Raw genomic sequence first — 25,539 nt, 5'->3', positions numbered from 1 at the left:
CTAAACACAGAGGCAATGCCACGAGTGACCCTGTTACTTAGAGTATATATTAATAGAGACGGCACCGGATTTCTCCTCCCATCCACTTGCATTAAGTTGCTCAAAAGCGCATGAGGCGATTTCTACTCCTCCTTTCCGGGTAGGAACAGAGTGCATTCTGGGATGGATTGGGCCCAAACACATGAACGCGCTGGCCGTTGACTATCACTGCACGCGTTCACGTATGAAACAGCGTTCACGTGTCATCATGAACGTTGCGCAATGATAGTCAACGGACCAGCTCTGGCCCAGCGCTGCAATACCAAATTCGGCCACTATATGTCCATTTGGCCTCAGCGTTTCCTCCGGGTGCCGTCTCTATTAACAGTTTGACTCCATAAAACGCGTTACCCGCTATTTAATCAAATATTATACGCTGCCGAGATTGTTTTATTACCTTTAGAGCATACGCTGAAGTATTTGCAGATTTCACCGACAAAAATCCGGCGAAAAATAGTCCGTCGGCATGTTTTGATCATCAACACCAGCGGCCATTACAATGCGCTACAGGATCCACCTCTATGAGGCATTGTAGTCCAAACAAACCCCCCGTCCACTTACATTGAGCTCAATTTCCCAGAAGCCCTAGCAGCCCAGATGGCGACGGCCTCGTCATCAGGTCCCGGATAAATCCGCTGTTTCTTTTTAATTATTTTAAAACGGCGAATTAAACGCATTAAACAAATGTCGGGTATAGTGCTTTACGCGGGGTGGAACACTGGATTAAACAATTAGCGGACGTCAAACTGTTAATATATACTCTAAGCCCTGTTAGTTTAACTTACAATGCATTCGTAAATAAGGACTGTTCAGAATCATACATGGGCAACTGGCGGCCCGGAGGCCACATGCGGCCCGCGGGTTAATATCAGAATACTGATATTGATTTCAGCTTGGATATTGATTGATTTTTTTGTGTCCAGTATTTTTTTGTTTAGTTCATAAAGTATAACTAAATGCATTTGAAATGTAATAAAAATGGATTCCAATTCAATAATAGCAAACAATGTTCTCCCCGTGTCCCCTATAGGGTAGGTACCCTCACAAAAAACATGCAGTAATCCTGGTCTCTAAAACTGCCTCCCCCCTGGCGACTGTGGCTCAAGAGGTAGAGCAGGTCGTCCAATGATCCATGGGTCGGCGGTTCGAATCCCGGCTCCTCCTGTCTACATGTCGAAGTGTCCTTGGGCAAGACACTGAACCCCAAATTGCTCCCGATGTGCTGGTTGGTACCTTGCATGGCTTCCGCCGCAATCGGTGTATGAATGTGTGTGTGAATGGGTGAATGTAATGCACAATCTATGTAAAGCGCCTTGGATAAAGGCGCTATATAAATGCACCATTTACCATTTACCATTTACCAGCCGGGGCGCCTGATGGAGGGGAAAGGAACTGGTCGGAATAACGTGTTCCTTCCACGCGCTACGTCCGGCAGGGGAAACTCCCCCCCCTGTCAGGTGAAAAGAAGCAGCTTGGACCCTTCATGCATAGAAGGAAGCATGAGGTCAGTTTGCTGACCCCCCCCCCCCCCCCAGGTTGGCACAGGGAGTGTAGCGCCCAGGATTACATTATTAGATAATTGACACTGGGTGAAAAAAACACGTTGAAGCATTAATTTACGAAAAAAAACAGAGATAGGAGTTTTCCGTCCCGACAGTATAATGCAACGTGGCCCTCTGGCGTGAATCTGTAAATATAGTGGCCCTCTCCATCGTCACAGTTGCAGATCTCACCTCTTCATTTGAAGTCTTGAAATCCATGTGCCACCTGTGCAGTGAGGGAAGCTGTCCTAGAAGAAAAGACGATGAGGTTTAGGCTAGGAGTTATTATAGAACTGGCTTCACATCGCATTGTGCACTGTGCAAATAGCAGATCTACAAGCTCACAGCGCGTTGCATCCGGCCATGTTTTGAGTATATGAACCTTTATTGAGAAAGGATATCCCCCTTGAGATGTCACATCTCGTTGTCGAGGGGGGTCCAACAACATACAGCAAATACAGAGCAATGCAATAGACAGAAACGTTACAACAGGTACATCCATGCATACATTACAAAACAAAACAGAAAGCTCTCGCAAAAGCTGGCCGCTCCCACCCCACCTAATCACCCCGAAAATAAGGCACTTAATGCATCATGGTACTCCTATAGTGGACATAGATCAAGAATCAGAAAACAAAAATCAAAAACAAACTGTAACAGATACTGTATGCACATGCAGTGAAATGCTTTAAAGGTATATTCAGTGATTTGACTTAATTCAAATATCACTTATTTTTTCTTTTTTTCTGGATAATCCTCCCTACTATAGAGTGTGCTGACCATATAAGGAGTTCCTCCCTGTCCCCAGTGAGCCCCTGGGGTCAAAAAACCCTAGTTTCAGTTTTGGTGGCGGGTGGCAAAACCTTCATCCAATCAGGATGAGTGGGGCCTTCCTCCAATCATGATCGAGTGGGGGCGGGCCTTGGTGCACATGCTGTTGGCCTGTTGCACTTCCCCCCACTGTAGAGCGTGCATGTGCACATTTTGTTACCGGGGCGGACTGGGTGGTTTTCCAAATCACCCAAATCACTGAATGCTCCTTTAACGAGATAGATACATAATTACAAACGTGCACATGCATAGATGTCAAATTACAGTATATTTGCAGATTAGTATGTTAGAAACAAACTAAGGCATATCAGAAGCAGGAGCAGGGTATTTGAAGATAAGTAAGGATAGAGACTTTAAAGATATTGAAGGAGTTGATTGATCTAAGAGAACTGGGGAGATTGTTCCAGTCATCCGGAGCTTTGTATTTGAAAGCACGTCGGCCGACTTCTTTCCTAATGTTGGTGGGGACAGTGAGGTAAGGTCCTGATGTTGGAGGGGACAGTGAAGTAGGCATACTCTGTGTTCCTCAGATTATATGGTGAGCTAAAGGGATGCAGATACTGTTTTAAATATTCAGGGTAGTTCAAATGAATACATTTGAAGATGAATATATGAGCCAATGAAAGTGCCTTCTAGATTTGAGATTTAACCAGTTGAGGGTCTCATACATAACACAGTGATGGGTCATATAAGGGCACCTTAGTATGAATCTGCAGAGGTTATTATACGTTACATTAAGAGGATAGAGGTGTGTTTCAGAAGTATTTTGATAAACAATGTCAGCGTAGTCTATTATTGGAAGGATTAGTTGTGAGACAATTCATTTTCTGACCTGAAGGGTGAAGCAGTTAATGGATCGATATAGTACTTTCAAACTGAAATTTACTTTTTGGACAACAGAGGTAATATGCGATTTGAATGAGAGTTGAGGGTCGAGCCAGAGGCCTAGATATTTAAATTCATCCACCTTTTCCATTTGTGTGCCATCTGCAAATGTAATAGATAACGGTAGAGGGGTTGGTCGTGTAGAGAAAAGCATGCTAAAGGACTTATTTTTATTCAATATGAGCTTGTTGAGGTAAAACCATCTGCAGCAAAGTCAGCCTGTAGTGAGCACTGAATTTGGGAAATGTCAGGTTTAGAGGAGTAGATGACTGTGTCATCAGCATATAATTGAATATGGCAGTAAGAGCAAATTGTGGGCAGGTCATTGATAAAAATGGAGAATAGCAGAGGCCCCAGGGAAGAACCCTGGGGTACACCTTTCTCCATAATCCTAAAGTCAGAGCGGTTCCCCTGGTATGAGACGCACTGACGTCTGAGGTGGCGATATGAGTTGAACCAAAGGACAGACTCTTGTATAGGTCTGCTATATAGGCTTTACATTTCAGGTGCAAACTATTTGCGGTGATGCGGTTCTGATTCGTTGCAGCGAAAAGGATTAAAACAAGAATTTTGTCATTGTTAGCAGCTTGTCTATTTTCATTGTGTTGGTCTTATTCACACAGAAGCTTGGAAAATCTGATTTTTATTTCAATTCTGTTCAAGAAAACAAAATCCCATTGTGCCATTCTGGAGCAAAAGTAGAGACCTTAACCCATTTAGACGGTTAGACCTGAGAAAAGATTCTACAAATGTCTTCTATAAATCCTGACAGTTTTCTGAAAAACCCATGTTTCTATGTCAGTCGTTCTCAAACATTTACATGTCAAGGACCCCCAAAAATATATGTAATTGGCCGCCGACCCACATCTGAAAATATGTTGTTCCAGGGACCCCCCCCCCCAGAAGCAAAGATTTGAGCTTGTAGCTTGAGCTTGTAGATCTGCTGTTTTTCAATAACTAAAGTAGAACATTAATGCTTAAAACACCAAAAGGGGGTTCCCGCGCAGAATGTGTTAAAAAATGCTGATGAATGATTCATCAGCAGAGATGAGAAGAAGCTGAACATCCTAATAAAAAGGTTTCAATAATAGAATCCACTTCTGCTCCCAGAGATGAACTTTGTTGAACCTGTTTCATGTCAGGATGAGCATCAAAACCCTTAAGGAGAGACACAAAGCTAGTAGTCATGGTAATGGAACAGTAGTCATAACTGAGAGGAACGCTCGATAGTAAACATCTGAACACACACACACACACACACACACACACACACACACACACACACACACACACACACGCGCGCACACACATGCGCATGCACACGGAGTTGCAATAATGATTATGCGCAAGCAGTCTAACATACCTACTTTACATAAGCCAATTCCACTCCGTTGCAATCAGTCATGATTGCCACGTGAGTTTTTCTTTTTCTTTTTATGGGACAGGGATTATATATAGCTTAAATGCTTGAATTACAGAACCAAAAATACCAAAAAAATACATCATACTAGGGGGGGGGACATGCAGGGATGGACAGAACAGCATATGGGCGAACAAGAGTGGAACAACATAATACTCACCTCAGAAGAAAGGCCCCCAGCTCTGTTCATGGGGAGGTCTAGCCATCGAGTAGAGAGTTGCTCCCTAATCCAGCCCGTAGCAGCAGCAGAGAAGCTTCCCAGACCATGTTCTGACTGTCAGACTGAAGGGGAGAGCGTTGACATCAAACTCTCCTTGGCTGGCAGTTTGCTGTTGTCGACTCGGCCGCGGGAGGGAGGGAGGGAGGTAGGGCTGTCCTGTTAGCAAGGGGTTTATCCCTGACAGTCGCTGATTGACGTTTGTTCTGTTACAGCAGGAGACCCAAGTGTTGTTCTTCTACCCCTAAACGTGGTTTAAAGGTGGAAATCCATTTTTTACCAAGAGAAGAGAAGCTGAGATCCAGCATGAGCTGAAATAAAACACACACAGAGAGACACGTACACACACGCACGCGCAAGCACACGCAAGCACACGCACACAAGGCTTTGTTACTCGCGATAAAAGGCACAACAGAAACGGAACGCTTTCAGAGCAAAACGCAGAAGCACTGCATGCATATGTAATGAAGTCGAGAATGTTGATTAAGAACTCCTGACTGTGACTCAAAGGGGGCTTATCATACTATCCCCAAACAGATCATAATTGTGATGTCGACACGCAAGAAAGTAACGTGTGATGTTGAATGACAAGTGATTCAAAGTCTGTTTTCGTCGGCAAGAACTAGGAAATAAATACGTAAACAACATAAGTCAGAATCAAAAAGCGAAGCAGGAAACTTCAGATCTCGGTCTATGATACCGCGGCTCCTCTCAAATAGCACACTTCGTACAACCTGTAGCTCCAGCCTTTTGAATGACAATAGGCAATTTGCTTATATTCTTTGCCGTGTCCTTACATTTTGTATGCCAGGCACAAATTATTCTCCATGCCGGAGATTTGTTATCTTCCAGCAGAACACCTTTGAGAAATACAGCTTCTTTAGTATGCTTTGTGGGCTCCTGCCACCTTTTTTGTCGAGCTGAAGAATGCATGTGTCGCTACTATGATCATTGTTGTGGTGGGAGATTACAATTTATCTGCATTTGAAACAAAATCTCATGCATAAACTCAATGAAATATGCAGATCTGTTTGTCTATGATGGAACTTCATTTACAATAGAGTAGACCTATAGGACAAGAAGGAACCTTAAGGAAAAGAAAACAGGGAAAATAATTCCCTACTGTGCATATAATGGGAGAAAAGGCCTCTGTATACTTAACCCATTTTGGATTAAAAAAAAAGGCTTCTAAATCCTAAATTTTTTCTGAAAAACCCATGTTTCTATGTCAGTGGTGCTCAACCTTTTTCATGTCAAGGACCCCCAGAATGATCTGTATTTGGCCGCAGACCCCCATCTGAAAATATGTTGTTCCAGGGAGAGCCAATATTTTAGTTAAAAATGTTCGCTCTGAAATATATATATTCAAAGATTTGCGCCACATTTTCACGACTTTTCAAAAATAGCAGACCTACAAGCACGTAGCGCGCCACTCGGTGCCGCGCTATGAGCTTGTAGATCTGCTATTTTTCAATAGCTAAAGTAGAACATAATGCTTTAAAACACCAACAGGGCGGTCCTGCCCAAAATGGGTTAATGGTCATGGACCATGTGGTCTGGCATGAAGCCCACTGACTATGATTAACAGTAAACTTAACATTACAGCAGACAAAGTATAGCACGGTTTGTTTGATTTTTGAGGAAACCAATAGATTTCTTTCCTTTTAGTACAGTAGTAAAGGGTTATTTTCATCGTCCCCAGGTTGTGGGGATTATATGATACAAATATTTTACGCACACACGCACGCATGCATGCATGCATGCTCGCTCGCTCGCTCACTCACTCACTCACTCACTCACTCACTCACTCACTCACTATACAGGACGTATTGATTTCCTCATCCATCCATCTATCCATCCATCTTCAACCGCTTATCCGTAGCCGGGCTGTGGGGGCAACAGCTCCACCTCGAGGAACTCCCTAGGGAGACGCCCGAGAGGCATCCTAACCAGATGCCCGAACCACCGAAGCTGGCTCCTTTCCAAGCGAAGAAGTAGCGACTCTACTCCAAGTCTCTCTCGCGTGACTGAACTTCTCACCCTATCTCTAAGGGAGATGCCAGCCACCCATCGAAGAAAACTATTTTTTTATTCTTTCGGTCATGACCCACACTTCATGACCATAGGTGAGAGAGTAGGACAGAAGATTGCTCGGTAGACGGAGAGCTTTTCCTTCTGGCTCAGCTCTCTTTTCATCACAACAGTGTGGTACAGCGACTGCAATACCGCCCCTGCTGCTCCGATTGATCTCCTTCTCCGTCCTCCCCTCACTCGTGAACAAGACCCCGAGATACTTAAAACTCCTTCATGTCTCATTCCCTACCCGGACTGCAGCACAATCCATCGATTTCCTCGTCGACTGACAAAAGACTATAATCGGAACATAAACAGAAATAACATCACATTGACACAAATTTGTTTTAACCCATTTTGGGCGAGAACCCCTTTTGGTGTTGAAAAATAGCAGATCTGCTATTAGGTCTGCTATTTTTGAAAAGTCGTGAAAATGTGGTGGAAATCTTTGAATATATATTTCAGATCGAACGTTTTTAACTAAAATATTTGCTTCTGGGGGGTCCCCGGAACAACATATTTTGAGATGGGGGTCCGTGGCCCAATAGAGATAATTCTGTGGGTCCTTGACATGAAAAAGGTTGAGCACGACTGACATAGAAACATGGGTTTTTCAGAAAACTATTAGGATTTAGAGGCCTTCTTTTTTAATCGCCATCAGTCCAAAATGGGTTAAGCAATGTAACAAAAGTGCATGACACAAAATAGTGCTGTTGATTCTAAAACAGTATACTATTACAGTGAGTTGAAATGAATGAATTCTTCACAAAACAAAACAGAGTCACATAAGTAGCTGTGTGGGGCCTCTGCAGTCTGCAGCATGCTCTGCAGTCACCATGTTAGCTTTAAACGCCTGCGGTCTCTCTGAGGCTACGTTAGCTTTAGCTGCTAAGGTTGATTGATTGATTTGATTGAAATTGTTATTAAGCAGTTCGCAGAATTGGTATAGTTCAAGGAAAGTACAGGTCAATACAAAATCTGCTAAGAGGATAAAACCCGCAGAAAAAGCACTCGTTTATACATATAGGGTCCTCCATTTTTCAATGAATCAACACATTTAAAGACATACAAATTCTATGCAAAAAAATAAATCATCAAATATACACCGTTAGAAAAAAGGGACAACGTGTACAGTAGGCCTATAGAACTAGAGGGGGGGGGGGATTTTACTGTTTTACAGGGGCCAGTTTCGAATTGCAGCCGCCCGTAAGTGCTCTTTGAGAGTGGTTTTGAAGGAGGCTAGGGATTCACATTCCTTAACGGCTGTTGGTAGGGCATTCCACATTTTAGTGGCATAGGAGCAAAATTCATTTAACCCATTTAGGCCTGACGTCGAAATTAAAAAAACGTTCGCTCTGAAAGAATATATATTCAAAGATTTGTGCCGCATTTTTACGATTTTTCAAAAATAGCAGACCTACAAGTTCATAGCGCGCCACTCGGTGGCGCGCTATGAGCTTGTAGATCTGCTATTTTTCAATAGCTAAAGTATAACATAATGCTTAGTTAAAACACCAAAAGGGGTTCCCGTCCAGAATGGGTTAACCCCTTGTTTGAGCCGGATCTGGGTTGAACGTGGTTTGTGGAACTATACCTCTGGTGCAGTGTTAATTTTTTTTCTTCAAATATTTTGATTTAGTCTTAAAACTTAAAACTAGAACTAGCGTTCCGTTCACCTCCACCACCTCCACGATCAGCTAAGCTCAGCTGCTATAGGAATGACCACACCATCGTGTACGACAGCATGGAGACACACAGCCAAGTTGTTCATCCACTGTATGATATCTCACCTTCAACAAGACAGTTAAAACACATAACAATAATTAACCCATTTAGACCCGAGGACGATTCTACAAATGCCTTCTAAATCCTGACAGTTTTCTGAACAATCTCATGTGTCGTTCTCAAACATTTTCATGTCAAGGACCCCCAAATATATAGCCTATGTAATTGGCCGCCGACCCCCATCTGAGAATATGTTGTTCTAGGGACCTTCCAGAAGCAAATATATGAGTTAAAAACGTTCGCTGAAAAAATATATATTCAAAGATTTGCACCACATTTTCATGATTTAAAAAAAATAGCAGACCTACAAGCTCGTAGCGTGGCACTTGGTGCCGCGCTATGAGCGTGTAGGTCTGCTATTTTTCCACACCTAAAGTATAACATAATGCTTCAAACACCAAAAGGGCTTCCCGCCCAGAATGGGTTAAGACACGTTTCTGTCCTTTCCTCGTTGACTGACAGAATCCCGTAGCGCTCACTGGAGTGTAATGCCCCCTTGTGGGGCAGTGGCGCTATAGCTCTGTATGTGTTGTCTTTGGCAGACAAGGAACACTGACTATTTGACTAGAAAAGACTAACATTACATACTGTATATGTATAGCAACTTTGACGATGGAGAGGGCCACTATATTTCCACACTCTGCAGAGGGGCCACATTGTATATTAGCAAAAAATAGCCGATCTACAACTTGTATAGATCTGCTATTTTTGCTATATTTTTGTGCTACTTTTGAATTGGATTCCTGAAAATTACCACTTATTTAATTTCAAATGCCTTTAATTATAGTTTATAATATAATAATATAATATAACTTTATGAACTAAATACAAATACGTTGGACATTAAAAAAAATCACATCCCGTGTGAACTGAGTGGTGCAACTCCCCTATCCCTCCCCCCCCTCTCTCTCTCTCTCTGTCTCTCATAAGCCTATCTCACAGAATTTCCCCGCCCCCCTTAATACGCCCCCTTTTGGGGTTAGTGGTGATAGCGTGACGTCACTCCATAGACGCTTCATGTTAACAGAGGTAATTTAAGAAGTCTACAACTTTTGTTTTCTCAAGGTAAGGTTTGTTCTATCTGTTCGAGCTGATTTACCATATTGTTTGCTTCATAATAATATTGGTCTGTCACATTTTTACATTAGAAAATGTACTTAGATTCTCCAGAGAAAAAAACGTGTAAATGCTCATGTTAAAGTCACCACTATTTACCGGAAGTGGGCGTGAAAAACGGGCTGTGAGATAGGCCTATTAGCAGGCAACAGTGCAGCACTATATCTCTCTCTGTTTCTGGCACAACAGCGCCACTTTTTCCCCTACTGCTACTCATAGTCACACACATAGGTTAACAACACGGACATTGCTGTTCCTTGGAGTGGTTGCACCACTCAAAAAAAAGGCTATAAAATGTTAATAGTAGTCATTAAGCTAGACTGAAGTAATAGTAATAGTAAAGCGGGTCTGAAATAAATTATATATCAATATTCTGATATGAACCTGCGGGCCACATTAACCCATTTAGGCCTGACGTCGAAATTTAAAAAATGTCTTCAGAAAAAAAAACATGCTTCTATGTCAGTCACTCTCAAACTATTTCATGTCAAGGACCCCTAGAATTATATTTGGCCGCCGACCCCCCCCCCTCCATCTGAAAATATGTTGTTCCATGAGGGACCCCGCCAGAAGCAAAGATTTGAGTTAAAAACGTTCGCTCTGAAAGAATCTCTATTCAATGAGTTGCGCTATGAGCTTGTAGATCTGCTATTTTTATATAATAGCTAAAGTATAACATAATGCTTGAAAACACCAAAAGGGGTTCCCGCCCAAAATAGGTTAAGTGAAGGTGGGGGCCGCATGTGGCCCCCCGGGCCGCCATGCGTTGCCCATGTAGTACAGCTGGAACAGACACAGCAGACCACAGCTCTCCTTTGATGGATGATGCACTATAATCTTGACAGTATTTTGGGGCTTATTTAAAAATGTATGTCTACATCGATCAATGGAGTGAAAAAAAAAAAAAAAGAATGAAAGAAAAACACTTTTGGTGACTCAGGGATGATTACTTCATCCCAGCAGTGTGCCTTGAAATACTGGCGAGGGCGAGCAGTTCTCTGAATACAGCGCATTATTCTATCTAGACCGAACCTTTTGTGTCACTTAAGTTGAGTCAGCTACTCTTAGCTACTCCATTGGACATAGCACCGCGTCTGCTACCAATTCGCCCAGCAGTGTTTTTCCAAATAACGTTCTTGTGTCTTTGACACAATGGTAAAGGAGTGAAAGTGAGTAGCAGGCTTTTAGATTGCCTGCATGGCATGGTTGATATGTGAGATTGTGACATCTCCATCTCTTTTAGACCTGAGGACACAGCTGTGGCCCATAGTGGATGATAAATGACCATTTTTGCCTGGCGGGTGCGGGGCGACTGTCTGCAGTGCGTTGCTGTTGCAGCAGCAAATGTACTTGCAAAATGAGATGGGTTATCTGTGTTTTACTGTGATCTGTAACATAATACGAGCGAGCAGCATATCGTGAAATGGAAAGTGATGGTAGTTTAGTATTTGAATGGAATCATTAACCCATTTTGGGCGGGAATTCACCCTTTTTGGTGTTGTAAGCATTATGTTATGCTATTTAAAAATAGCAGATCTACAAGCTCATAGCGCTATGCGCTATGAGCTTGTAGGTCTGCTATTTTTGAAAAATCGTGAAGATGTGGCACAAATCTTTGAATATATTCTTTCAGAGCAAACGTTTTTAACTCAAATCTTTGCTTCTGGGCGGTCCCTCCCTGGAACAACATATTTTCAGATGTGGGTCGGCGGGCCAATTAACATATCATTTTTAAGGTACTTGACATGAAATATTGAGAACCACTGATATAGAATTAGAAACATGAGGTTTTTCAGAAAATTTTCATGATTTAGAAGACTTATTTTTTATTTTTTTTCGATGTCAGGCCTAAATGGGTTAAGTATAAGTGCTGTATTCCAAAAGGTTCCATAATCAAGTCTATCCTGCTGAAAGTATAAAGAAGTCTGAAAACGGTGTTGCTACAATTTCTGGCAGCCGAGTTTCGAGAGTTGAACAGACAGTACCACCGTAGTTGAGACTGCACTAGAGTCACAACAAGTCATTTAATGAATGCTGACGCCACTGCTCATATTAATGCTCTTATGGCAAAGCTAGAACTATGCAGTGGTCTACATTATATATATGACATATTGTAGGGTTTTTTTTGTATCCGTGACTGAGGGACATTTTTTTTCATATGAAAGCAGGGAATCATAGCTTCAAATTGACATATTGGTTGTTCAGTTTGACCCACCAGTTTTGGAGATATGGCTTATAGAGTAATGTCTTGCAGAAAACAGCGAGTTGAGAGAACAGGCTTGAAAGGTTCACTTCTGTGGTCTCTAACATTACACCTAGCTACATGTTTAAGCATTTATTTCATATTTACATGTCGATTTCAGCTCTGACACTTATTTCAGACATGCTCTAGTATGTGAAGAGTCTGCCTGTGCTATTAACTCATAAAAGTATTTTTTTTAAAAAGGCAGTCTCTAAGTAAAATCTGATAGTGACCATTCTTCCCCTATTCTCCTCCTTGTGGAGTGCCCCAGGTTAAATTTGAGATCCAATCCTTTTCTCCTTTTTATATGATTCCCCTTGGTGACATTATACATGAAGCATAAAATCTCCCGAAACTGGGAATCCACACAGAATTCCTCCCTGTGAAACTCGTCATACTGTCAGGTGAAGAGAAGTGTTTGGCGAATGCACGCGTTAATCGGAGGGAACACACGTGCTCGTCTACGGCTCTACGCCCTACATTAATTACATCTCCAGATTAAACCACTCAACACATTGTTCTGTCATTGCACTCTTCTCCTCGCACAGTGTATTTTGACAGGTCTGCACATAATTTGTTCTTTTCACCTGGCAAATTTGTGTGACGGCATCGTCACAACAGAGCACGTGGGGTCTTCTTCTTGTTGGGTTGGTTCGGTTCATGACGCAGCTCTTTGTGCACTATACCTTTACCAAGAACATCTCCATTCTCCAACCTCGACGAGGTCCATTTTAGTCTCAGTGTACTTACTTAAATGAGTGTTGCATTCATTGATCATTCTACCCGGAGTCCAAGAGAGTGACATCCTGTGCTTTGTGCGTCCCCGTTAAAGCAACTGTCAAAATTGTATATATAATATTCTATTACGTCTCAGTCGATACTTTGAGACCTGCCGTATAGCAGCCAGTGCCGCCTGCTCTCTCTCTCTCTACGCCAAATGCATTCATGGGTGATACAGCACAGAAGTGAATTAGTGACAGACACATTTATGGACCAAAGCTCCTGACCTTCCTGATTGTGATGTATGGCTTTTGGCAAAGTAGTGCCTTCGGCAATCAGGTGGTGGAGGGACGCACAACCTCTAAGTCCAGGAGGATCATTCCATTTTGATAATCATAGGAAGGATGTCGAGGAACGGTATATAGAGACGACTGACTGGGCCTGAACAAAGCCGTGTGTTGCGTTGGTGACACGCATGAGGGTAAAGGATTGTTTAGAGGTCAACGGTTACCCGAGCACAATTGCTTTTTTTCCCTTACCGGTGCATTCCTTAATTGGGACCAATTAGCCCGCGTTTCATTAACATATGATATATTCATGTAAACTTTGAGCCTATAGGCAAATGGATTGGATAAGCGCGAAGCATGTCATCTTACATCGTCTCAATTAGGCTCTATGAAACAGGCGTGGTCATTAATTAAACTATTATAAATCACAATATGAATTCACTCTGCTGATTTCCTTTAAGTGGCACATAGCACAAGGTGCAATGGCATGTACAAATTCAATACTGTCACTTTGGAAATGCGTCCAATCGGAATTAAAGGGGCATAATTTGGGAGGACCTTGGCGCTTGAAAAGGGTATCGTTGTGTGCAGAGAATACATTATGATGTTAAAAGCTTCAGCATATTGACAGACCAGATCAAAATGATGCTGCAGTAAACACTCAGAGGACACAAAATGCGGTCGAGATACAGTATAGAACAGGGGTGGGCAACTCTGACGATGGAGAGGGACGCTATATTTCCACACTCACTCCAGAGGGCCACGTTGCATCTAAAAAAGCCGATCTACAAGCTCAAAACGCGTTGCACTGCGACGCGTTTCAAACTTGTAGATCAGTTATTTTTTTATTGAAATCCTGAATTATTTTGTGCTGTTTTTGAATTGGAATCCTGAAAAGGTTTGATTTAATGGACTTTTTTTTTCTCTCTTTATTTTATTTTAAAGGTATATTCAGTGATTTTACTTAATTCAAATATCACTTATTTTTTCTTTTTTTCTGGATAATCCTCCCTACTATAGAGTGTTCTGACCATATAAGGAGTTCCTCCCTGTCCCCAGTGAGCCCCTGGGGTCAAAAAACCCTAGTTTCAGTTTTGGTGGCGGGTGGCAAAGCCTTCGTCCAATCAGGATGAGGGGGCCTTCCTCCAATCATGATCGACTGGGGGCGGGCCTTGGTGCACATGCTGTTGGCCTGTTGCACTTCCCCCCACTGTAGAGCGTGCATGTGCACATTTTGTTACCGGGGCGGACTGGGTGGTTTTCCAAATCACCCAAATCACTGAATGCTCCTTTAAATATCATTCTCTGGTATCGGTATTCGGTAAATCGGTATCGGCTAACACCGAAATTGTGTTATCGGGATCGTATCAGGAACGTAAAAAAAGTATATGGGCACATCCCTAGTAGACTGTATACTACTGTCTTTTCAGATCTAGCAGTACAAGGCGCGATTCATACTCCTATTTTAGAGCCGAATAAAAGTCGGTTCGGCTCTGTAGAGCCTACAATGTGACGTCATTTGAGGTTCGAGGGGGCGGGTACCGTCTTCAGTGCTACTGAAGAGCCAAGACTGACGAGCCGAAATCATTTCGGCACTACAGCGCCGAAAACAGTGGTAAAATAGGAGTATGAATCGGCCCTAAGAGGAACCTGTTTGTCTTTATACTGGAACGTGCCAACAGCATCTGGGCATGGACATTGATCCGCGGGGCCATGCTTCACAACAGTTCAAAATGTACCCGCCAGGGACGTGCAGAGAGTGTTAGAGGGGCGGGGGCTGAAATCCCCGAAAGGGGGCACTTTGGGACAAAAATAGCGAAAATAGCAGATCTACAAGCTCACAACGCGTCGCGCTGCGACGCGTTGTGAGCTTGTAGATCAGCTATTTTCGGGGCGCAACCCAGCACTCTTTAAGCTAGTGGATGCAGGTGTAACGACATGGATTTCTAAATCAATTTGTTCAACGCAAAATGCTGTGTTCAAGTTCAGGAGACAAAAAAGCAATTCCGGCATGGCATGGAAAGGAGTGGCATTTTGCCACTGTCTCGTGTAGTAAATAAATGCTGCATTCGTGGGCTGGAGAGGGCAGTTGTTTTACAGACAGGGTAAAAGGGCAGGGGCTCAAGCCCCCTTTGATGTCTATGTGTGTGTGTTCACATCCCTGGTAACAGACCAACAGTAAGTGTTTTCTCAAGCGAAACAAGACATTGACGGTCACATACAGTTAATTTGCTGTGCCATCATATCACACGCAAAAATAAGAACTGGGTTAATTATTGCCAGGAGTTATTTGCAATTCAGGAAATGGAAGAATTGAAATGCACAGAGGCAACGCATGCAGTAAAATAGTTCACAGTGGGACAAGGACCGTTTGAAATCAAGGTGGAGCAAACAGTAATAGGCGGTACTGTACTTGGCTGTTGTGGAAAGGGGTGCTTAACAAAATAGGCACACTGTCCCCATTAATCAAACATGACCTAAAATTGTCCAGCCTTACTGTAGATGCTGTAAAGCTTTGGTTCCCAACTAGTACCACCTAAGAAAATATTTGGCTCTAGTCTCCATGACATGTACCACCATTTTAAAAAAAAACATTTATTATTTGTTTATTTAGTTAAAATTCAGGAGCGTAATGCGTATACCTGCCCTTTTTGTTCCATTCCTAAGCCAATAATGCTGCTGCGGCCTCTGACAAAACTCAAGTCTATAATCACTAATCAGCACAGCTGATGATATTTCTAATGCGATTAATCCGTTCTCAAATCTTCTGTTAACGGCTAGGTGTGCTAGCCTGTCATGCCCATTTCAGCACGACTGCATAGCCCTATTTCATCCAATTGCTTGGTCAGAAGAACTACCTGTAGTACTATAAATATTTTATTCCACTTTTTTCTCCTTTCTTGGGTGACTCCTCTGTGTATACCACCAGAGGGGGGCGGGGCTCAAGTACAACTAGTGGTACAAGTACCAGGGAAAACTCTGCTGTAAAGCATCCAGGGAATAATATTAGCCCTTAGACAGGAATCCAGAGGAGGAGCTGAATGCTAATGTTGTACTCGAGTGACTCTTTTTTTCTTTTATGGCTGTTAGTTATTGCGAATGCAGTGAGCACTGACTATAGAAGATGGCCTAAACTGTCTGTGTGTCTGTCTGTCTGTCTGTGTGTGTGTGTGTGTGTGTGTGTGTGTGTCACGCTGTAACACCACCGGCCCGCCACCAGAGGGCGCAGCTGTATCACACACAAAACACACACACACACACACACACACACACAAAAAACTTAACTTAGAAAAAACTTAACTTAAAGAAAAACACACGCACACACACAAACACACACTAAAAAAATAACTTAAAAAAAACTTAACTTAAAAAAGACATCTTAAAAAATAATTTAAAAAAAAAGAGAAAAAGTACGTAATTTATTCTAATTGTTGTTATTGCAATTTACGAGCTGCGTTCGCTTCCCGCGTTCGCGCGTCTTACTTGTTCATAATGGTAACCCAACCAATAAGAAGACAACCATCTGTTGTTTACAGTCATATATTTCTACCACTAGTATTCTTTGATTATAGTCAGTGAGCAATCACCTAGGATGGATGTGAGGGCTCCATTTGCTGTGGTCTGCATCACCGTCGTGAACCTCTACATCAGATGGGCTGCTGTATGAGGTGCATCTAAAATGAATGTTCATGCAGCTCTTCTACACTTCCCCCCCGCCATGAGAGTTAAGCCATTTTGACCTGAGAACGATTCCACAAAATGTCTTCTAAATCCTGACAGTTTTCAGAAAAACTCATGTTAGTCGTTCTCAAACATCTTCATGTCAAAGGACCCCCAAAAATATATGTAATTGACCGCCGACTCCCATCTGAAAATATGTTGTTCCAGAGACCTTCCCCAGAAGCAAAGATTTGAGTTAAAAAGGTTCGCTCTGAAAGAATATATATTCAAAGATTTGCGCCACATTTTAGCGATTTTTCAAAAATAGCAGACCTACAAGGAGCTTGTAGATCTGCTATTTTTCAATAGCTAAAGTATAACATAATGCTTAAAACACCAAAAGGGGTTCTCGCCCGAAATGGGTATTAAGACTGAATTTGCTTGATTAGTCATCAGTCCCTACTAGTACATATGCCAGTAACAAATGTGGTTTTACATGGAAGTGACTCTGTGGGCAATGACTGATTGTACGTTGCTGCACTCTAAGTGAAACGTCAACGGGTATTTTAGTTATTTATAATTCTGCTATTGTTTGTTCATCAAATAGTGATGAACATTTGGGTTATCTCTCCTCTATGAATTCAAGAGTGCATCTGGAACAGTTTGTACAGATGAATGAATCACACGGTGCTGTACGTCCACAGAGTGCACACAAGCACATCAGGTGTGATATATAGTAGCTTCTCTACACCCCCAGGGGTCCTTGAGTGTGTGTTCCAGCAGGGGATCCTGCGGATAAATGATTGATGGGAACCAAATGGACCCTTGTAAGGGTCTGTGACTCCCAAGAATGTACTTCCAAATGGTATAGGAAGTACCAAAAGGTCCTTTTACGGGTCAATTTGGTTCCATCTGTGCACTCTCTCACTAGAGATTGATCTTATCAAATGGGAATCCAATCCATGGCCAAATCCATATCAAACTGGGGGTCCTTGAAATGAAAAAAAGGTTGAGAATCACTACTCTAGTCTGCATTGCTTGGTTCTATGGGGCTAAATTGTGAGAAATGTGCCTATATGGTCATCCTCACAGTGACATACTACATCCTCTCCAAAGTGACTGTTGGGAGTAAATAGAAACTAGCCCATTTAGGCTAGTTATATTCAAAGATTAGTGCCGCATTTTTACGATTTTTAAAAAATAGCAGATCTACAAGCTCATAGCGCGCCACTCGGTGGCGCGCTATGAGCTTGTAGATCTGCTATTTTTCAATAGCTAAAGAATAACATAATGCTTAAATCACCAAAAGGGGTTCCCGCCCTGAATGGGCTAGAAATAACTAGAAATACAGCATCGCTGTCGTATATATATACCTCCGCCAACCAGCTGCTGTTCATGATGGAATCGAATGAACGTTGTTTTGTGAGCTCACACATTGACCTTGACTTTTGACTACCAACTTCAAATCAGTTCATCGTCGAGTCCAAGTGGACATTTACGGCAAATGTCATGCATTTCCCTCAAGGCTTTTCCTGAGATATCAGGTTCACAGACGGACGGACGGACGGATGGATGGACGGTGTACAATCGGAAAACATTCTGCCTCCTGCCACGGCTTATGGAAGGCAGAATAAATGTGTGCATGGATCATCATTATCAAATAAGGTTCTAGTTCTGATTTTCAAAGAAAAAATGTATATATATATATGTATATGTTAGGGATGCTCCGATCAGGTTTTTTGGGACCGATCCCGATCACCGATTGTTTTTCTCTTGATCGGCCGATACCGAAAATTTTAATATTTCCAAAATGATTATATGTCAAAACCCACGTCCAAACTGTTCCTGTGTGTGTGGGGAGGAAGGGGAGAATGTTTAGGCCTGTCACAAAGATGAAAAATGATACTATATATCTGATATCTGATTGACTTTTATACCACTTAAATGGTATTAAAGATCGGTTTCTCCAGGTAGGGTAAATTGCCGATCACATATAACTGTATAGGGTTAATTGCCGATCACGAATTGAGTCATTTGGAGTGAATATCGGCCGATCACCGATCGGTGGCCGATTGATCGGAGCATATTGACATCATATATCAAAGAAAATTAGCACTCCTTGTGCCCATTTTCTTTGATGTCAACGCCCGTGCTACGAAACGGGCGCTCCCTCCCTCCCTCCCTCCCCACGGACCTCCCTCCCTCCCCACGGACCTCCCTCCCTCCCTCCCAGCGCACCCCATAAGTTACTAGTTACTTTGGAGATTGGAGATCTGGTTAGAAAAGACACATTAACCACTACATTTCGGCCATTTGAAAATAGCCGATCTACAAGCTCACAATGCGTCGCAACGCGACGCATTGTGAGCTTGTAGATCGGCTATTTTCAATAGATTTTGTACACATTTTGAACTTTTGAAATGGGATATTCTGCAATATGAGTACTTTTACTTTTAGTACTTTAAGTACATTTTGATGCCGGTGCTTTTGTACTTTTACTCAAGTACATTTTTAATTCCGTACTTTTACTTACAACGAAGTATTTCTAAATTGCAGTATTGGTACTTTTACTTAATAAAACAATTGCGTACCACTGCTAACCAGGGTCTCGGCGGGACAGCTCCCAGTAGGCCCCTTATACAGGCGTTTGGTTTGTACTGCAGTGACATCAAAGCCTCCCGCTCACTCTGCCTCGTGCCAAAGACGAGTGCATGCTCCTTTTTCAATCCGACCCGTTTTCCAATCGAACCGTAACATATATAGTGAAAAGCACATGCAGCTATATACACTCACCATCAATAGTACATGTGGCATTGTCATGGGGACGTTGTATTTATTTGGCTTTCTTTTTTCTGATCATCCAACATTTTTTAATGCTTTCCTGTCTCCGTTCTCCAGGAAGAGCTCAGAGAGCATCATCATAATGAGCCCAATATGTCCTAGCAGGGTCATATAATGAGTCACTGAACTGCCTCACCCCAATGAAAGAAAAATAAATTGGAGGCGATGCTCCATTCTCACTTTCAATAGAGTGACAATGTTGAGATTCCGAGTGCAATCTCTGAATATTCATGCAGGCTCCGCGGTGGTTTTAGCCAGCGGGTGACACTAGTAGGCAGAAAACAGCACTTTGAAAGTGTTAACCCATTTTGACCTGGGAACGATTCTACAAATGCCTTCTAAATCCTGACAGTTTTCTGTAAAACCTATGTTTCTATGTCAGTGGTTCTCAACCTTTTTCATGTCAAGGAGCCCCAGAATTATATGTAATTGGCTGCTGACCCCCATCTGAAAATATGTTGTTCCAGGGACCCAAGAAGCAAAGATTTGAGTTAAAAGCGTTCACTCTGAAAGAATATATATATTCAAAGATTTGCGCCACATTTTCGCTTGTAGCGCGGCACTCGCGCTATGAGCTTGTAGATCTGCTATTTTCCAACAGCTAAAAGCATAACATAATGCTTGAAACACCAAAAGGGGTTCCCGTCATGAATGGGTTAACATAAATAATTGATCTCCACATGTACATTCACTGATTCTAGGTATGCTTTAGGATACTTTTCAATTAAAGCAAGTTATGCAGTCAGCATTTTGTAAATGTAAAGACACTGACTATAATTTTAGACATGTAACTCACACTATAGCGAGTATAGTAGCGACAGTACTCATGTTTTAATATTCCTGTAGTTATTAACCACAGACCTAGCCATTGTTCTATTGTACACAAACAATTTGACACTGATTGTCTTAAGCTCAGGTTGATATCAATAACCTTATATAAATTAAGCATGTTGCTCCATCTTCTAATACAACCACATCTCAAATAAGACTTTTTTTTATGTTGAATGATTTGCTTTGCCTGAGCTTGATTATTTTTTTATGAGCCATGATGCCGGTGGGAGTGCAGCTGTTTTAAATAAGCATTTTAAATGCTAAACCATTACTGTGAGACTTTTTAAATATTCTTTTGGCCTGACACAACCATGGCCATATCTTTAGAATTAGTATTTGGTGTTAAATATCTTCTCCCTTAAAGTGGCACTGTAACATGCTTTAATGAATGAAATGTAAGTTTGTTCAGTTTATATGGAGAGTATGTGAACACAATATAACTTATAGGCCTACAATTGACGTGTATTTGGTCTTTTTCTGCCTTTATTGATAGGTTGAAAGTAGACTGACAGGAAATGGGGAGAGAGATGGGGGGATAGACTTCTGGGCGGGAACCCCTTTTGGTGTTTTAAAGCATTATGTTATACTTTAGCTATTGAAAAATAGCAGATCTACAAGCTCATAGCGCGGCACTGCGTTATGAACTTGTAGGTCTGCTATTTTTGAAAAATCGTGAAAATGTGCCTCAAATCTTTGAATGTATATAATTACAGAGTGAACATTTTAACTCAAATCTTTGATTCTGGGGAGGTCCCTGGAACAACATATTTTCAGATGGGGGGGGCGGAGGCCAATTACATTTTTGGGGTCCTTGACATGAAAAGGCCGCCGGGATCGGGAGTCGAACCCGCGGCACGCCGTCAGGCTGGCTCAGCAGCCTAGGTGCCGTCCGGGCCTGGTCTACCTCCCTGCTCTTCTATTGAGACATTTAGATTGTGTCAAAGCCAAGGTCATGTCTCACCTAGACACAGGATCTGACACAAAGTTTGACTTGATGGCCATCCCCTGAGTAATATGCTCTATTAGAGCAATGGAAAAAATGTCAGCACTTGCTCAGGAAACTGTGTTCAATTCCCAGGGTAGAAGGGAAAGTTACATATATTGCAGCTTTAACTAGGTTGATCTCTGTGTGTCTAATAACTCATGCATTTTATGTGATGTGATTATTTTTTTCAATGTGTTATAATAGACCAGAAACATAGTGAACTCTCCCATTTTGGACGAAAATGCTGTTATCCCAACATTCTGATGTTGATAACTTAGTCAGTGGTTTTAATCTACTCTGTAGACTGTACCTCCACTTTAGATACTACTGTGTAGCATCCGTTAAACCTAGCATTAAGCAGAACACACGGTTATCTCCTATAGATAAGTGAAAATATTCGTGATAATTTCCCCGTTTGTTGACTAGGGCTCATGCTATTTACTCTGATCTCGTAAGTCGCTCTGGATAAGAGCGTCTGCCTAGTGTCAGGCTAGCGTCTGCTTATACCAACATTTTTATTGTAATTGATTGGGTGATGAGAACTACTCTGAGCTCTGCTCTGATATCATCATTTACTGTAATGTACTTGCCATTGCCATACATCCAGTTTATGCCAACCCTTTTTATTGTCTCCACCAGGCCGAAGGCATGGGGAGAGAGTATGTTTTGCACTCCGTCCGTCCGTCCGTGTGTCCGTGTGTCCGTCCGTCCGTGTGTCCGTGTGTCCGTCCGTCTGTGAACAGCTAATCTCCGGCACCGTTAACCTGGTCGATGTCAAATTTTGCACACACACTCCCTGGATGCCAACGATGAACCTCTGCCCCAGAATTTCCAGAACGGCCTGTTATAGCGCCACCAGGAGGCCGCTTTGTGCAAAACAAGTTTTTGGACGGTACACCTACAGATTTTGTCCAAACATCACGCAAATTGGTACACAGTCTCTCTAGAGCCATTCAACGAAACGGGTCTTTCAGATTTCTCAGACTCCATCCAGATTGGCTAAGATTGGCTTTCAAAGTTTGCAGGAGTGCTCAGTTTCAAACAAAATGCTGCAAATCATGGACACATCGTGTGATTTCCGTGAAATTGTGCATGCACATTCCCACTAGGTCGAGGAAGAAATGCCACATTTTCAACTCAGCCTCATGGTGGCGCTATAACTCGCCGAAAAGTGTTTTTACCTCTAACTGCACGGATCTGTGGATAACTTTGTATGCCAACTCCCTAGAGGCCAAGGAAAAACCTTTGCCTGGAATTTTTCACATCTGCTCTTTATAGCGCCACCAGGAGGCCGACATATGTAAAACACATTTTCTAATATTACACCTTCAGATTTTATCCACATTTCACGCAAATCGGTACACATGCTCTCCATAGTCATGTGATCAAGACGCGTTTGTTTGATTTCTCATAATCCACCTTCATTGACTACGATTGGCTTCTAAACCTTTCAGGAGTAGCCCGCTTTGTACCCGTTTTGTACAAATTGCCACAATTACTCAACGCAGCATCCGATTGCGGTGAAACTGTGCATGCATATTCCCACTAGGCTGAGGAAGAAATGCCACTTGACAGTTTTCAAATCAGCCTCATGGTGGCGCTACAACAGGCCAAGCCGCGTCACACACACACACACACACACACACACACACACACACACACACACACACACACACACACACACACACACACACACACACACACACACACACACACACACACACACACACACACACACACACACACACACAAAACATCCTCCTGGTGGAGACCTGTGCCCAGAAGGGCACTTTTTCTAGTTGATATTGTGAATGGCCTCTATGGCTGTGAATGCTGGACACTAACACAAGCCCTACAGAAATCCCTGGACGGGTCCTGCTACACCAGAATGTTACGTGTGGTGCTGAACATCAACCAGGACGAGCACATCACCAACAAGCGTCTGTACGGGGCATTTACCAAGTGTATCAGAGAAGATAGCAGTAAGGAGGATGAGACTAGCTGGCCACTGCCACCGACACCAAGAACTCCAGGGCCAAAAAGCTTGTACTGTGGGAACCAACACACGGGCATCGTTCGAGAGGACGTCCCACACCGACCTACGTGGACGTACTAAAGAAAGGTGCTGGTGCAGAAAGCACAAATGAGCTGGCCAGATGTACGGAGAACCTAGATGACTGGAGACACCGAGGGAGGGCTCGTCTGAGGACGACGTAGAGAGAGATGGATATTGTGTTTCAACTTCCACTTGCCCTATTGATATCATACCCTCCAAATGTATTGTAAGTAGTTGCTCTTTTGCTTTCCATTTTTAAAAACTATAATTCTTTTGGTTCTCCCCACTCAACAATTGCAAGACAATTTCTAAATTCCCATTCATTTAAAAAAAAAAGAAAAAGAAAAAAAAAGAAATCTGGAAGCCTTACAATTTCTGGCAGCTGTCAAACATAATATATTAGATTGGTTTGTTCGACAGCACCACAGTACGGAGACTGCATTGATTATAGTAAAAACAATGTAATGAATGCTGACGCCGGTGGTGTTCCATGACATTCCGAGTGTAGCCTTTACACATTGATCAGAACATTCTCATCAATAGATTGGCATATCAAGGGACTGCTTTGCAAGTCAAATCATTTCCTCCAATTAAGTCTGATAAAACTGAAATCACTTTCATCCTCAAATGCTGTCATCTCCTGGTCTTTGATCCAACAATGTCATGACAGGTCTGCTGGCAAAATCATTGGTGTCTTATTTGATCCCGGGCTAAACTTTGGGAGCCACGTTATCAAACTTGTTCATACAGTATAGGCTACGGGCGGCGGTGGTTCAGGGGTAGAGTGGCTGGATGGTAACCGCAAGGTTGCCAGTTCGAACCCGGGCTCCCCCAGAGTTGGTGTCGAAGTGTCCTTGAGCAAGACACTGAACCCCTAATTGCTCCTGATGTGCAGTTTGGTGACTTGCATGGTTTCCGCTGCCATCGGTGTATGAATGTGTGTGTGAATGGGTGAATGTAATGCTGTGTGTGAATGGGTGAATGTGATGCACAATCTATGTAAAGGTGTGTGTGAATGGGTGAATGTGATGCACAATCTATGTAAAGAGCCTTGGATAAAGGCGCTATATAAATGCACCATTTACCTACATGTTTTTCTCATACCTAAAGCCCTAACCACACAAAAGGGTCGAGACGGTTTTAGCGTTGTCCCAGCGGTGTGATATGTCCTGTTGTACGTTGACACACGTCGTCCCAAGTTGTCCCCAAGTGTTTCAACGCATGGAATTCAATGTCCCAAACCACACCAAAGGGTCACCATGCAACTCCTTGCAACCGTTTGGACCCACGGAGTTGCATGGGGACCCTTTGGTGTGGTTAAGGAATATATCCAGAATCCGATCACTTTTGAATTTGAGTTTATTTCTTCATACATTGGGTATTGCAAAGGTGTTTTAACATCTAAAAGAAAAATCACCTTTGTGTGGACGATGACGATGACGATGATGATGATGTATAGATGAATCCACAGAGGGGTGCCCTGGGATCTTGGCCAGGTGTAGCTAATCAGTGCTGATTACACCTCAGTAATGGCTGGTGCTCAGGGCACCCTTCCGTGGATTCGTCTATAGACAAATTCAGAAACGGGTCTCATGGCCAACGTATTTCCTGTAGGTGGAGACGACATATCTGCAGTGTAAACTTGCAGGTCTTCTGCTACATTGAATGGTAGAGTGACTGATGTTAGTCTGCTCAAACGTTACTCTTTTACCTGCTTTAACTTTACAAAGATGCCCAGAACATCGGGATGAACCTGTGTAGTTTATGGCTGCTTCAACAGTAGAGGCAACATCAAATTTGGAGAGAAATGGAATGTCAAAAAATACACGCGGTGGCTGAGACCAGAGCCACAGAGTAATGGTTGAGACGAAGCAGTGAGGTCTCAAGATACTGAAAGGTCCTGAAAGATATACAGTCTTACCCAATAGCCAATAGCTGCTGTACTTTATACCTCATACTAAGCATTTAAAGTATGAGGTACAAAGTTGAATGTTGCCTCTACTGTTGGAG

The 25,539-nt window shown here is 42.6% G+C and overlaps 1 protein-coding gene across 5 annotated transcripts in view; it reads right to left on the bottom strand.

Moving 5' to 3' along the window:
• Positions 1-25,539, bottom strand: part of sntg1 (syntrophin, gamma 1) — a 96,011-nt gene that overhangs the window by 53,998 nt on the left and 16,474 nt on the right. For 3 of the 5 annotated variants that reach the window (XM_079530151.1, XM_079530149.1, XM_079530153.1), the window contains exons 2-3: positions 4,877-5,177; positions 1,773-1,828 (exon numbers count right to left, since the gene is read on the bottom strand). In XM_079530151.1, coding sequence (XP_079386277.1) covers positions 1,773-1,799 — 27 coding nt within the window. In that variant the 5' untranslated portion in view covers positions 1,800-1,828; positions 4,877-5,177. Of the gene's footprint in view, positions 1-1,772; positions 1,829-4,876; positions 5,245-25,539 lie in introns of all 5 variants that reach the window. The other 2 variants (XM_079530150.1, XM_079530152.1) reach the window with 2 other exon arrangements.

This window comes from Electrona antarctica (assembly GCF_951216825.1).
Source record: "Electrona antarctica genome assembly, chromosome: 19".
Lineage (NCBI taxonomy): Eukaryota > Metazoa > Chordata > Actinopteri > Myctophiformes > Myctophidae > Electrona > Electrona antarctica.
Note: the sequence above shows the minus strand (reverse complement) of the source record. Positions and strands in the feature narration are given on the sequence as shown.